Raw genomic sequence first — 14,995 nt, forward strand, 5'->3', positions numbered from 1 at the left:
CGTGCATCCATCAACTCACTTTCATTTAGACATGCAAAAGTTCCATCACATGAATCTGCAACGTAATCATCTGCATGCCCCATTTAGCTTTATACGTTGAGGCCATTGCACGTTCCATTTTCATACAACATTTATTTGCATTGTTCTTAATTGTGATACATCCTAATAGATATTGTGGCACATTTTGCAACTTCTTTGGGACAGGAATTTCAAGTGCAATATATTATGCAGTGCTTGCTTATCTTATACAGCAACTCCATGCTTGCATTTGGAAAACATCACATACAGAAAAATAATTCGCAAGCACATGCCACGCTTGCATCTTTGATTGCACCCTCATTTTGATCTCTATTCAGAGGGCCTGTGGTCAGAAATCTACATAATGATACAAGGTAGACCTTCTCAAATAAGATACAGTTGAATTTGACAATATTAACATAGACAAGTGGGGAATGAGACATTCCCGATTCTCAGTAGAAGTGATAGGTGATAATTTTTGGCTGCAATGCTGATAAACTCTTCAGAGTCTTTGGACATTTCTTATAATTTAGTTATGCCGAATGGAATATCCAATAAGTTGGCATTGTTCAGGAAGCACATTAGTGGATATGGGTCCATTGAGAGCCAGAAGTTCTCCATCAATGCCACATCCTTTGTGGGCATTATTTCCAGGCTTGAGTTTGACCGATCTAACCTGCATCCAATAAAAAGCACACAGAATTAGCAGGGTCATATCAAGATAAGCAATCACAGAACTACTTGATCTAGCTCTAGAATCCTTTTCCAACCAAGTTGTTTTCTCAGGTGATAAGAGGTGACTCTTTTTGTGTAGAGAGATAATGTTTACCTTTTTGTACTCTACAAATGGTAGAGACAGATGGCGCCCAAACTGCATTGCAATAAAGAAACGCAGCAGCTGAAGACGTCCAACACGACGAACGAGCACAAGATCTAATGCATTGTCATCATGCTCTGCAGTGGGTGCTAGAACTTGCGAATTTAGACACTGAACAGTCTTGCATTTATGATTACAAATCATAATGCCCAAGAAGGGTCCTTGCCTGACAATCCACTGTTCATTTTCAGGGCTGACACTGTTACGTTTCAGTGATACATCCCTTTCAACCTGGAAACTGTTGTTCATATATATGCAGCCTTCTGGAAGGCTCCTATTTGCTCTAAAGGACTTTGAAATCCCTTCCAATGATACTGCTGGTGATTCTCCAGAACAGTCCCATGAGCTTCTTAGGCTGCCATTGCTTAAACCTGACAAACCTCTATCTAAATTTGATCTACAGCGTGTCCTTGATCTCGGAGAGGGAGTTGTACCAGCCACAAAGTGATTGACTGAAATAACTTCCTCATTCTCAGCTTGCACTGGAGACCGGTTTGAAGACAGACGCTTTGTTTTATGATCAAGCCCTCGCACATACTCTGATGGTTCGTTCATTGCATCAATAGGACCTGTTAAGAGATCCTCACAAGCAAGCCTAAAAGGTGCCATAGAAACCAAGTCGTTAGTTGGCAAACTATTGCCTACCATTCTCAAACCCCCTTCTGCGTCTGATTTATCATCTGAGAGCTCATCCACATCATGCACTGAAAAAATCTCCGAATGACTTTCCTGCCTTTCTGAGTGTTCTAGATGGTCTTGGACCTCAACTGGAAGGTATTCCAATTCACAGTCATAGCTTGGCAGACAGAAGAACTTAAGTGCACCTGCTACAAAATATCGCAAAGGACCGAACCTCTTCTGGTATTTTTCAGAGAGCTCCAACACTGTTCAGCACCAGAAGACACAAAAGAATTAGCAAAAGTTGAGATGATAATAACAGAAAAAGTTGAGATACTAATAATGCTAATATATATTTTTTTGCAAGTAAAATGTGGCTGATTATATTACTCAAAAAGCTGATTACAACAGAGTGCTCATGCTCAACAGACTAGCTGGAGCTGAAGTAGAGTCACCAGTACATCATGTTACAAGCCTCTCAAGGCGGTCTAGGGGGGATGGGGGCAAGAAGCCATGGGGGGTCTCACACAAAAACTATACAAACATGGATTGAGATAAAAGCCATCATCCATGGCTCAATCCGAATCAAGATACATGATTACTCTAGGTGCTCATATCACTCTTGACATCGAAGGTGGAAGTATCCTCGTCGCCGCTTGAGGAGCCATCACCCTCCTCAACGAAATTACCCTCACTAATGACATTGCCCTCGTCATTATACTCGGGCTTTCTAAGCTCTACGTGAGAGGCAATCATAGGAATGTCCTCCAAGGCCGTGAACTAGGAGTACTTCTCAAGCCACTCTCAAGTCTCGTGTAGTATCTAAGGGCCCCACGAGCATCATGGGCAGCTAATGTGGATGTCGAAGTGGAAGCTCCATTGCTACTGGCACGAGGGTGAATAACAACACGGACATGGCGTGCACGAGTATGAGAGACCCGCTGGTCTATCTCCTCGAGCTCCAAGTAAAGCTCCCTAAAGATTTTCTCCTCCTCCAAGTCTCTTTTGCGAGTCACACTTTTAAGTGTGCTAGCGGAGAGCTTGAGTGAATCCACATTTATCTATACATTTAAATGATGAAAAACTTAGATTAAACAAATGAAACTCCTTTAAATATATTTCATAATCTATGAATAAAGTTATGAACTAAAAAGTATAAAAATTGAATATACAATACCTATCTTACCATAGACATCTCATGTATGTTGCGTAGCATGCATAAATTGGAGCGACAATAAATTAGTCGCTCCAATTGTCGTGTGCTAAGCTTATTATGAATTTTCATATGCACGAGGGAATAGACAGACCAATTCCTCTCACATGTACCCGATGAAAAAACCTAAACCATGTGAAGAAAAAGTAAGTTTGAACTTTAAACTTGCAAGTTATAACTAGAATTAAATGAAAAAAGAGAAGAGATTTTCAAACCTGTGTAAGAATGCGTAAGGCCACTCTTTGAAGGTGGGGCAATTGGTAGCCAAATGACTCCCACAAAAAAAGGAGCTTCACCAATGATTCCCACTTCCAACAAATGATAGATGCAAAAGCAGTGCCCCTTTGATCGCTATAATTGATGAGCTCTTGAAGGAAGGTAGCATGGCACTCTTCTAGGCATCACAATTAGCAAGGATATTGGCATCCATGAAGAGAGAGGATTTTTAAAAGGCGGGATGCAAGAATGCCGTAAACCCATGTATGGTTCACTTCATCCACTCCCATCTTTTCTTTGTCAAAAAGAGAATATTATCTCTTTTAGGGGTGGTATTTAAGATATTACAATAGGTATAAGATGATAGAGATTTTGAGAAAGATTTTGAGGTGAAATTTGAATAGAAAGAGAGAGAGATAATATAAATTATAGATTCTAAATGAAAAGTGAATGAGAAACTCATTCTTGTGTGTGACCAAAAGTAGCTATCTTTTTCTTCTTCTTCTTTTTATTCTTCTTGCTTGCTTAAGGTTGTGCTTAAGAGAGAGAGTGTGAGAGTGTGAGGGAGTGAGTGTGTGAGGGTGAGGGACTAGGGAGGAGAAGCTCTCCATCTTCTCCTCTTCTCTTCTCTTCTCTTCTCCTCTTCTCTTCTCTTCTCTTCTCTTGCTTGCGGCAATGGGGCTTGGAGCACGGAGCTTGAGGATGGAGCTTGCTTGAAGCTTGCACTTGGATCGTGGAGCTACCGAAGTGCTCAGGAGAGGAGGTAATTCGATCGGGCATGGAGGTAAGCTCACTACATCTGTCGAGATGGATGGCGTATTGGCTATGTGAGAGTTAGCCATCAGTGCTTGGCTTGGAACGCTTAAAAAAGAGCATGAATCATTTTTTCAAAAAAGAAATAAAAACAATACCATAAAGAAAATGCCACCCCATCCAAGATGATTGATGATTGTATCTTTTCCATCGCATCCGCCATAAGAGGATAGAGGATGCCAATAGTAGTCCCCCTCCATGTCCATCATACGATGCCGCTTGGCATGACATGGAATTCCATTCAAGCCACTCCTTAAACTCATTTGCCACGACCATTTTTTGTAGCTTGCGAACATTATAGAAACCCTTGAGGAGAAGCCACATGACCGCAAACTGAGTCTTCAAGGGGTTTTCAACTTAAAGTTCGAATATGAGCGATAAATCGCAAGAACTCGGACCTTGGAGTTGACAAAGCCAACGATTGTGCAAGCATCGTTGACAATCCTCGCCACCTACTCCAACTTGCCTATATCTTTCATAAGATCTAGACAATATATAGCGCATGCTATGGATGGAAACTCGGCCTCAAGTTTCCGTCCCATAGATGCATAATTCAAAGTGTGTGATAACTTGTATCACATTTTATGGCCTAACCTACAAGATTATACCTGATGAAATTGGAATAAATTTGGGAGGTTAAAAGAAAAGAGAGATTACAAAATAATGGATTTAGAAGCATTACCTTAATGATGGCTTGCCGTATGTGCCGATACATGAATGAGCCTATGGTTCTCCTTTCCCTTGTGCCCACATCCACCGCTCGTAGAAAGTATATGCCAAGTGGGCAAGAGACGAGGATGTTAATGATCCCCCTTTTTTTGTGGTCACTCCATCCATAGGATGGAATAGAGAATCCATACTTTGCCCAACATGCACGCACGGGCTCAAGGGACTTGTTAATCCTCTCTCTCTCCTCATTGAGTTTCTTGCTACGCATGACATTGTATGTAACACCGTACCATCCCTTGCATGGACCAACGGCGGCAATGACTTTCCCTATTCGCTTCCATCGATCCACTTTGAGAATATGAAAAGAGAGATTTTACTCAATTATGATGTATGCAATCTTTATTTCCACTTTCCTTTGCCTCTCCTTGAGAAAAGAGAGAGGACTGGAAACTTGCCCCATTGCTTGGGCAAGAGTGGCTTGTCTCTTGGGCATAAGTACACCACTCGAATGGATTTTTCTAGATGACATAGAAGAGGATCCTCCAATGGAGAAAACTGAGACAGTTGGAGAGGAATCATCTTTTGCATCTGAGACCTCGTGATCGGGAGGGATCACCTTCTCACTTGCCCTTGAAAGGCCTTTGTATTGCATCAATGGTAAGTATTTGCGACGACGATCTTCATAGACATCGTCAGGAATACTAGGGCATGGTGTGATCTCCCCTCCTAATTTGTAAAGGTGGATGAGAAGACGAGTGACGAATGAGCTTTGGAGCTTTCGGCAATACTTGCATTGCCACTTACAAGTGTTGGATTTCTCCTTCATTCGTTCGAAGTAGACATAATGCAAGAGAAAGACCTCATGGAGAGGGGGTGCCATTGATGATATATAGAGAGAGCCTAGAGGGTCAGGGGTGGAGGGTGAGATGATTCAAGAAAGGAGTGGAAAGGGTAGAGAGCTTGAAGGAGTAGAGAGCTTGAGAAAGTAGAGAGAGGCTAGAGCTTGATGGAAGAGGAGGTTGGAAGGGTTGAGAGGTTAAGGGAGGAGAGAGCTTGAGAGAGTAGGAAGGATAGAGAGCTTGAAAGGAGTAGGAGCGGTGGAGAACTTAAAAGGATGAATGAGATGGTTGGGGGGGGGGGGGATTCTTATAAAAAGGGAGAGTGCTTTGGGGTTTAGGGTAAAGAGAGAAAGAAAGAAAGAAAGAAAGTTATATTAACCTCTTCTAAAGACCAAAACTGGCCTATGAGACAAACTGTGATACAACTGATGAGGTCCAGCTATCCAAAATAAAAGTGCTGAATGAAAAGCTAAAAACTGGAAACTGAAAATACGGTGCTGTGAGTGTGATAAGTGTCGTGTATGTGTATGTGCGTATGTAGCTCTGATACTCCAGATAATGGCTACAAAAGGGGAACAAATGTCGGCTGTGATAGGGGAACAACTGTCGGCTGTGATAAAGTGGTGCGATGTGTATATGTAACAGATGTAGGGAGATATACTATCCTAGGATGTAGTAGCAGTCGTCCAAGTCGCTAATAGCAGGTGATCCCTCCTGGACGAAGGATGTGGTACATCGGCGGTGGAGAAAGAGCAAACTGGAGATCTGAGATCCAATGTGTCGAGTGTCGTCGGATCTCAGTCTGCTGTCGATGTAGATCAAGAATCCTCCGGATCTCCTGTCGGTGTGGCTATGGGATCCGAAACCCACGGATCCTCGTGCGGCGTCGGGTACGCTAGTCCTTAGCTTGCTGTAGTGTGAGCCCGGAGGTCTGGCTGGAGGCTGGTACAGTAGCTCTCACTCTGTCTATTTGAAAGAACTGTGTAATAGTCGTTTGGGTGGGCCTCTCTCTGACTGGGACCCGCTGTGTGCTCTGCTCTCTGATGTGCCATGCCTCTCCCAGAAAACGGCCAAATGATCTCTGATCCATATCAGTCATACATCCCTGAAGTGAGCTGCTCAATGTGTATCTAGATCTCAACTCTGAGTATGCCGGGCATCTGAGAACAAAATGCTCCTCACTCTCCACCTCTGATCTGCAAAGGGGGCATATCCTCTCCTCCCGTGGGATGCCACTGGCTCTGCCACTCTCAATCATAAGCTGATGTGATGATACCCTGAGCTGTCCAATAAGAACTCTCAATCGATGTGGCATATAGATCTGCATATATCTCGGAATCTCTATGAATCCCTGCTCTGATATGCTCAAGAACTGTGTATAATAATGTGCCATCTTCGATGGCAGTGGCTGTGCAGGGCTGACCCATGTCCTCTATATATAAATATGCCATATCTCCTGTCTGATGACTCTGTTCCTCTCAGAGAGAGAGAGGGTGTAAGTGGGAGCCTGAGTATCATATAGAAGAGGTGAGAGTCTATCAATGTCTAGCCCATGTCTGTCAAACCAAGCTCTAGTCTATGCATACCATGATGTGGTATCCCCCGCTCGAGCCATCTCTTGAGATGCCATATATGCTCTGTATGCAATGCGATCTCTGTCTATATCTTGAAATCTGTGTAGGAAGCAGACTGTCTGAAATAGTGCCTCGACTAGCATGGGCGGTGTGGCAAGCTCTACTCGCACAATGTCATGTGGGACTGAGGCCTTGCTGCGAATCAATCTAGATATCATGATCACCTGAGGTCTCTCCATCAATGTCCATACATAATCGGCAAGGCCTGGCCCCCATATAGCTGCTCCATACATCAGTGCTGGAGTGACTAGAATATCAAAGAGCCACCCCTTGGTGCGGGGCTCCTGGAAATGTGCCTGATGACACTGTCGCTCCATAAGAGCCAATGCTGAGTATCCTCTAGTGAGGCGGTCACGAGCTGCCTATGTCATCGAGAAAGTCCCTGAAGCTGCTGTAAAGGTGACTCCCAAATATATATATGATCCAGTGACCTCAATACTCCCTCCTGTTGCCATGAAAATACTCTGTCTGCGTATCTGAGTTGATGTATGGAATATAAGAACCTTGGTTTTACCAAGGTTCACTGTCATGCCTCTCTGTATGCAAAAATCATCCAATGCTAATAAATGCTGCTGTAATCCCTGAGCTGAGTCTGAGACCAATACAATGTCATCTGCATATAGTAAGATATGAACTATGGCTCCACTGAGATCTATACCTCTACCGGCTCGCTGTTGAATAAACTCTGCTATCTCATCAATATATAGTCCAAACAGAGTCGGTGAGAGTGGGCATCCTTGTTTCACACCAATGGTGCTCACAAGGGAATCTGATATACCTCCCGAACATCTGACTCTGCTAGTAACCTGCTCATATAGTGCATAAATACCCCATATCATGTCATCATCCACCCCTAGATCAAGTAGGCGTCTGAAAAGCCTCTCTCTCGGAACCATGTCAAAGGCTTTGCGGAAATCCACAAAGCAACAGTACAATCTTTGTTTCTTCACTCGTGTCTGGTCAATCAGACAACAGAGAGTGAAGATGTGGAAGAAAAGAAGAAAAGAAAGCATTGAAAGAAACGGGGAAAAACAGTCAAAACAAGAGACTGTTTGTTGGCCGCACGCATACACGGTATGGGTAACGATTGACCGTCGGATGGGTGACTCGGGCAAGCAAACTGGATGTGGCGGACAGGACTGGACGGGTCGGCTGAGTTGACCTGTCTGTTGGACGTGGACAATCCTAGAAGATTGCCATGTGAGAATGCCAATGCATGGAATAGTGTAAATTATTATGCTAATGCAAAATGCTATGCATTGGTGCCACTTGGATAGTGTCCTCACATGGAAATCGTTCACGTATCCAAGCACCCTTTTACAATCATTGTCATCCAGAGGCTATGGATAATGATTCAATGTAAACAATAACTATTTGTGAAGCAATAAATAAACCACAATCCTATCACCCTCGAGAAAAAGGCTCCCTCCTCTTAAAGTGGAAGCGAAAGCCAGAGGGAATCACTCTCCCCCAGTCAATCTGAAGTTGTAAAGGAGGGTGCATTCATTCTGATCCTAGGTAGAAGATATTGAAGAATCTGACAGTTGATCGGCTTGGTCAAAATGTTTGCAAAATTGTTCAACATAGTTGATAACATATGTCTCATACTTCCATACGTGTACGGAAATGAAAGTACGACTGAAGTATGATTCAGATCCTTGGGTTGAATCATATGTTGCCCTAATTTTTTTCTTAGAAGACTAGAAAAAGATAAGAATGATAAGTTGAACCTTAATATGATTTGTAGACGTTTAAATAAAGCTTACACTTTGAAAAACAAGCATAAAAGACATTAAAATTTGACAAGGGAACTATATGAATTTTGAGATTATAATCAGCCCACAAAGATCACAAAATGTCATGAGTCATTGACTCATAAATTATAATCAGCCCACTAAGATCACAAAATGTCATGACTCATAATATATCATAGTACTCTAGACTCTGTAGAGACACGAGACAAGGGTCAAGACTCGAGATTGTAGACTTGTTGTGGCATGTGCTACTCAAGTTGACTCATGAGTCATTTTCATCTCCAGCATCATCCTCATCCTCATCCTCCACCTCATCCTGTGGCACACTAGAGGTACCAGCACTCGATGCGCCTACTATCACAAGAGCTGAATTTTCATCATCTTCCTCTCTCATTTCCTGCAAAGCAAGTAATTGTTCATCATCCCTTTTCTTATTTAGCATTTCCAGGGTCAGTTCTATCTTCTCACATCCTCTTTTTTTCAACTTGCTTATGAGTCATAAATTGGTGTGTATTAAACAAGCTTCTATGTATTCTTTGACTTAAGCTTGTTTCTATTCTTCATTTGAATGAGAAAAAAAATGCCCCAATTTCTCTCACATGGTGAAGCATAAGTGCCTTGAGATGATATCCTAAGTGCCAAGAGCTGCAAATTTGGTGTCTCTGCCCCTAAAGTTTCCCACCATTTTACACCTTAATGCATTCTCTTCTCATCCTTTGTGTTAGAATATCAAGCTCCCATTACTCTTCAGTCAGTCTATCTTCATGTGTGTGACCAACATTAGCTGGATACAATTGTATACGTGTGTGACATTCAATAAGTCGGTGTACTCAGTGACTTATAACCATAGTTAGTCTTGGTTAGTCATACCTATGTGTGTAAGTCTCTTTCAATTAGTATGATGGAAGAATAATGGAAGAACAACAACAATGAGCTAAGGCTGATCTTCCGCCCCACTCTGTCTCTCTCCCTCTCTTCCAACACTTTGCAATAGGATGTGCAAATGCACCTGACTCAGACTTATACTTATCTAGTTCTTCATATAGCTCCCCTTGAGCACTTACATCATAGTTTGTAACACGTTCAACCACATCTATCCAACCCTTATTCACCTCCCTATGACTATCAAGATTTTTTGCTCTCCAAATAGGATGGAGCACAAAAGCAACAGCATGCAATGAAGAGTGCATCATGTTCCATCGGTCTACACAAAGTGACTTGACTTGCTATAGCTTGGAAGCATAAAAAACCTCATGAACTTTCAATCTTTTCCGTCATGCCATAAGTGAGCTCATATGCCAACCCCATGGTGGCACCTCTATCAGCAAGGCACAAAATCTTTAAAATTGGAGCACATAAATTCACAATTATCTTGGCATTGGTCCAAATTGAAGAACCCAAGATAATAGATGAAACCTACAAAGCCTCGGTACTTTTGCTCACTTTCTTTCTGCAGTACTCATCACTAACAACCATGTGGTGCAATCCATTGAAGACTCTCTCATCCAACATGTTTGCCAAAATTATAAATATATATACAAGCTCAATTTGTGATGGTTTAAGAAATTCTACTCTCTCATCCAATATGTTTGCCAAAATGATAAACATATATGCAAACTAAATTTGTGATGGTTTAAGAAATAATTTTAAATTGAACTTTCTATATGAAGCAAGAACTGTATTTTTTCGTGTGATAAATGTCATCATTTCCATAGCTACTTCCAAAACAAGCTTCACCTAAGAAAGTTCTCCAATATCCTCAAACAACAAATCAAGGCAATGGCATGTGCAACAAGTGTAAAAAAAGGTTGGCCATTCTTGCTCAACCAAGTGACCAACACAAATACAATTGACTGCATTGTCCATGCACACTTGGGCTATAAAGACATACTCACCACTTGTATCAATTGATCGTAAAAATGTGGAACTAAACATGCATGGAACCATTACATTGGTAATGGGTCGACCATGCACATTAGACCATCCATCACAAACAATGCTACAGCCATATCTTTTCCAGTTCTCTCTAAGATCAAGCAAATCTCTTTGTACACATTTGACCTCGTCATCCAATTCTTTAGTGTGCCAATGATGGTATGAAGGGGTCTTGAAGCTTGGGCCAACATTTCCAATTGCCTTCACCATGTTAAGAAAGTAAGGACTCCGCACCTTCCAATGAGGAATGTCCTCTACATAAAAGAACCAATGAAGGGCGATTGATGCCTCTTTTCTTGCTTGTATGTCCCAATTTTGAAATAAGGGGCCTTCCCTAGCATTAGCTTTGCGCTTTCTAGACAACATTCCATAAGCATCACTAGCTTGAGAGGAACAAGCAACCACATTGGCACTATCACTTCCTGATGCATCTCCCAAATTAGAAACCTTTGCATCCAATGTATCCTATGAACTTGTGGGAACACTTACATGCAATCTACGAATTGTATCTTTTACATCTTGGGATGCACTAGAGCATTTATGAATCCCAAATCCCTTCAACCCCAAGATGTGGGCATGAATATGAGTGGGGCCACCATTCCATGTGTGGGAACAATATTTGCATTGCATAGTATGCTGTCTAGACAAATGTCTTGGATGGGGTTCATATGATGGATGGCTCCACTATCCATGATCCAAGTAGAAAAAGATATGCTCCGTCATGTAGACTAGGCCTTTGCGATCATCTCATCAAGAGGTAACTCACGAATGTGAACTAAGCTTGCAGTCTTTGAAGCCTCTAAGGAGATGAGATGGGCCAACAAACTAGCAAGACATGCCCCCGAGTTGAGAACGAAACTGGTTGTTATGGCTGACTAGTAGCAGTGTGGGTTTGGTCTTGCCACTGCCATGATTTTGGTTGCTACCACCGTCTTTCCTATTGGGGGTTACTTGAGCAAGGGGCGGGGGTTTGAGTTTTTAGATTTGGGTTGAGTGCCTATTGCCTTGGATCAACACTTGCTATCAAGTGGCTCGCCTTTTGACAGTGTTGGCAATATCTATTTTTCTTTGTTACATTTTGCCACTCGGGCTTTATCTTGTGAAAAGACAACAGGAGCCCTCTCTATGGAGGATGCCTAGTTGTCCACATCTGCCAAATGGGTCAACTCGTCTGATCTGTCCTGTCCAGTACGACACGTCTGATCACATTTGATGGCATTCGATGGAAACTGTTGATTGTTTCAAGTGTTTGTTTGTCACCATTTGGGGTCACTTTTGGGGTAAATTGTAGGTGCTGTTTAGGCTCCCTCTCCACAACACACTTGTACATATCCCAAATATCTCGACCAGCCTTGCAATGGCAGTCTGGAACTGTAATGAAGCCCTCCGATTGGATGTGGGAGCTTTTGAGGAGACATTCAGAGGGAGAGATATAGTGTTCTACTCAGAGACACATCAGGGGCCACATACTACACTTCCACGGGTGACAAGATATAGGTGGGAGTCAGTTTGCAGGAAGGAGACATGCACACCACAGTAATCGCGGGTCGAGAGGAGTGGCAGTGTTAATCAGGGAGGAGCTACAGCAGATGATCCAGGTGGTCTGCAGAGATGAGCAGGCCAGATACATGTGGGTGAGAGTGCGGGGTGAGGAACGCACTTTGTATATTGCCATATGCTATTTCCCCCTTGTGACGTCCTGATATGCCCCACCCAAGGGGCAATCACCATATGTGGCTTTGGATGAGGATATTTAGAAGTTCTCGAAGGAGGGAGAGGTTATCTTACTAGGAGACTTTAATGCCAGGACAGCCTCCAATCAGGTGTCTTTCTTTGATGCATCTGAGGAGATGCTACAGGAGTAGGATGTGTCAGAGCTACAGCTGGAGAGGACATCTCAGGATATGGGGGACGTCACCAAATATGGGAGATACCTTGTGGAGATGGGCACAACACACAGGTTGGCCATTCTCAATGGCCTGGCTACATACCCCCTATCCGGCGCCTTCACGTGTTATCCTCATTGACACGGTGCCAGCACAGTAGACTATGTTCTTGCCCCACCAACGCTAATATCTCACATCTAGGACCTCTCAGTATCCCCACGCCTTCTCGGAGTTGCAGTGGATCATGCCTACCTATCATTCACCATCGACCTCCAATTCACTGGCATACAGACTTATCATGCAGCTCACTGACACCCGAGATACCTCTTTTCCAGAGAGACAGAGGATACCTATGAGGCGGAGATCCTTGGATTGTTACATGATGCAGACCCTGATGTTCCGTTACAGGAGCTGACTCAGCAATTCAGTGAGGCCCTACACATCGCTGCAGGTGTAGCCTTCCCACACTCATGACCCACACAAAGAGCCCCCACCGGGGGGACACCTCGGAACAGCTGGTATGATGATGAGTGCTGTGAGACCAGAGCACGGCTACAGAGAGAGATAGCACTGGGGTCCACTACCCACAGACAAGCACAAATACTCTTTAGACGCCTCACACTGTGGAAGAAGAGAACATTCTTGGCCCAATTGGAGCGAGACCTATATTAGTTATCCCTGAGCTAGGACTCTAGAGAGGCTTGGAGGCTTTTCAGAGAGCACTGCCCGACCACACCTATTACGTCCACCGCTGTATGGGAAGAGTATGCAGCTAGTCTCTATATTGTGGAGGGTCAACCACCTCTTCTTGACCCACTTGAGCCTTGTCTAGAGACCACCACTTTCTTTACAGAAAGTAGGGTCCGAGAGGCCATTGACAGACTTAGCAGAGGAAATGCACAAGATCATGATGGACTAGTAGCCGAGCACTTGATCCATGCAGAGATTTGGTAGCAGGATGCCTAGATTTCATGTCTAACAGAGCCATGTGTAAAGGTCTACTAGAAAGCTGGAGCACGAACACTATTGTGCTTATCCTTAAGTCAGGGGACCCTACTCTACCCAATAACTATTGGACTATCATGGTTGGGCATACATTGGCTAAGTTATATACTTCCATCCTTGAGCATGAGTTAAGCAGGTGTGCAGAGAGGTGGGGTCTTAGAGCATAGGGATAGGTTGGCTTTAGGAGAGGCTTCTCCACATTGGAGCACATCCTCACACTCAAAGCGATCATTGAGGAGGGAAGGGCCCATGGCCGATGGACCTATTGCTGCTTTGTGCACTTCCGCAAAGCCTTTAACACAGTACTGAGAGACAGACTGATACATAGATTGCATGCCATGGGGGTACCGAAAGAGCTTAGTTAGGGTATTTGAGCACTGTATGAGAGAGTTGTGGATAGAGTCCAGACACCCGAGGGAATTCCGACACCTATTTACTCCACCATTGGGGTGAAGCAAGGATGCCCCCTCTCTCCGACATTATTTGGCCTGTACATTGATGGGATTGCTGATTTTTTTTTGCAAGTAAAATGTGGCTAATTATATTACTCAAAAAACTGATTACAACAGAGTGCTCATGCTCAACAGACTACCTGGAGCTGATGCAAAGTCACCAATACATCATGTATACAAGCCTCTCAAGGCAGTCTAGGGGGGATGGGAGCAAGAAGCCATTGGGGGGGGGGGGGTGGTATTTCGCCAGCTAGGGTTGCCTGCCTACATCACGAAGAATAGACCCTAGCCGCCCAAGTGCACATGAAGTGACCTCGGAGCTCCTGACGAGCCTTGGACTCGCTCTGCACCTGATCCCATCGGCCGTGGAGGGAGTGGATGATGGAGATCCAGAGCTCTGCTAAGGTCGCATGTGCTGAAAGTCTCTCTCCGCCAAAAGCCTCCTAACACGGCGCTTTCCAAATATGCCATCCAGTAAGACTCCCTATGATTACCCATACCTCCGAGCAGTCTGTTTTCGACTCCAGTATCTGGCGGATGCGTAGAGCCTCCAAACAGACCATTGTGCACGACCCTGCCTTGATAATGAAATATCGTGTCTTGCATCCCCGCCTCATACAGAAGGTGATGGCCCTGGCTTACTGCCTGCCAATAGAAAGCTCCCCATGAGATATATCTAAGGTTGGGTGCTATACGACAAAGGATGCGGCTTGCTCCTCGCCACACGAGTTGCGCCTCCTCACATGACCAAAGGCAGTGCTTTGGGGTTTCTAGAGGCTGCTATGTGCAACACTTACAACCCCCCTCCTTTTGCATCTGGCCAAGCCAACTTCCCACCGCCAAGCCTCCATGTGCCACCAGCCATAAGAAATACGACACCCTCCCTGGCCTCTAGCTATCCCATAGGCGGCACCAAAAGGTCCCTTGAAAGGGCTCTGTGATACTATGCTCCGCCCGGTGCCTGCTACGTGACAACACCCAGTCCATATCCTCCTGCATCAATACATGTCTGCCAATCTTGGCAATGTACTCTAGGAACCTAGGTGGCTTCCTGGCGACCGCAAAG

The 14,995-nt window shown here is 44.0% G+C and overlaps 1 protein-coding gene and 1 pseudogene across 4 annotated transcripts in view; one reads left to right on the plus strand and one right to left on the minus strand.

Moving 5' to 3' along the window:
- Nucleotides 1-238: 238 nt before the first annotated feature.
- Nucleotides 239-14,995, minus strand: part of LOC148030941 (sphingoid long-chain bases kinase 1-like) — a 250,691-nt gene continuing 235,934 nt past the window's right edge. For all 4 annotated transcript variants that reach the window (XM_087684500.1, XM_087684501.1, XM_087684503.1 and 1 more), the window contains 2 exons: nt 848-1,779; nt 239-694 (listed from right to left, as the gene is read on the minus strand). In XM_087684500.1, coding sequence (XP_087540626.1) covers nt 548-694; nt 848-1,779 — 1,079 coding nt within the window. In that variant the 3' untranslated portion in view covers nt 239-547. The remainder of the gene's footprint in view (nt 695-847; nt 1,780-14,995) is intronic.
- Nucleotides 11,809-13,144, plus strand: LOC148030942 (uncharacterized; annotated as a pseudogene).

This window comes from Lygodium microphyllum, chromosome 9, assembly GCF_053477565.2.
Source record: "Lygodium microphyllum isolate KBCC chromosome 9, Lygodium_microphyllum_v1.1.10, whole genome shotgun sequence".
In the NCBI taxonomy this organism is placed as follows: domain Eukaryota; kingdom Viridiplantae; phylum Streptophyta; class Polypodiopsida; order Schizaeales; family Lygodiaceae; genus Lygodium; species Lygodium microphyllum.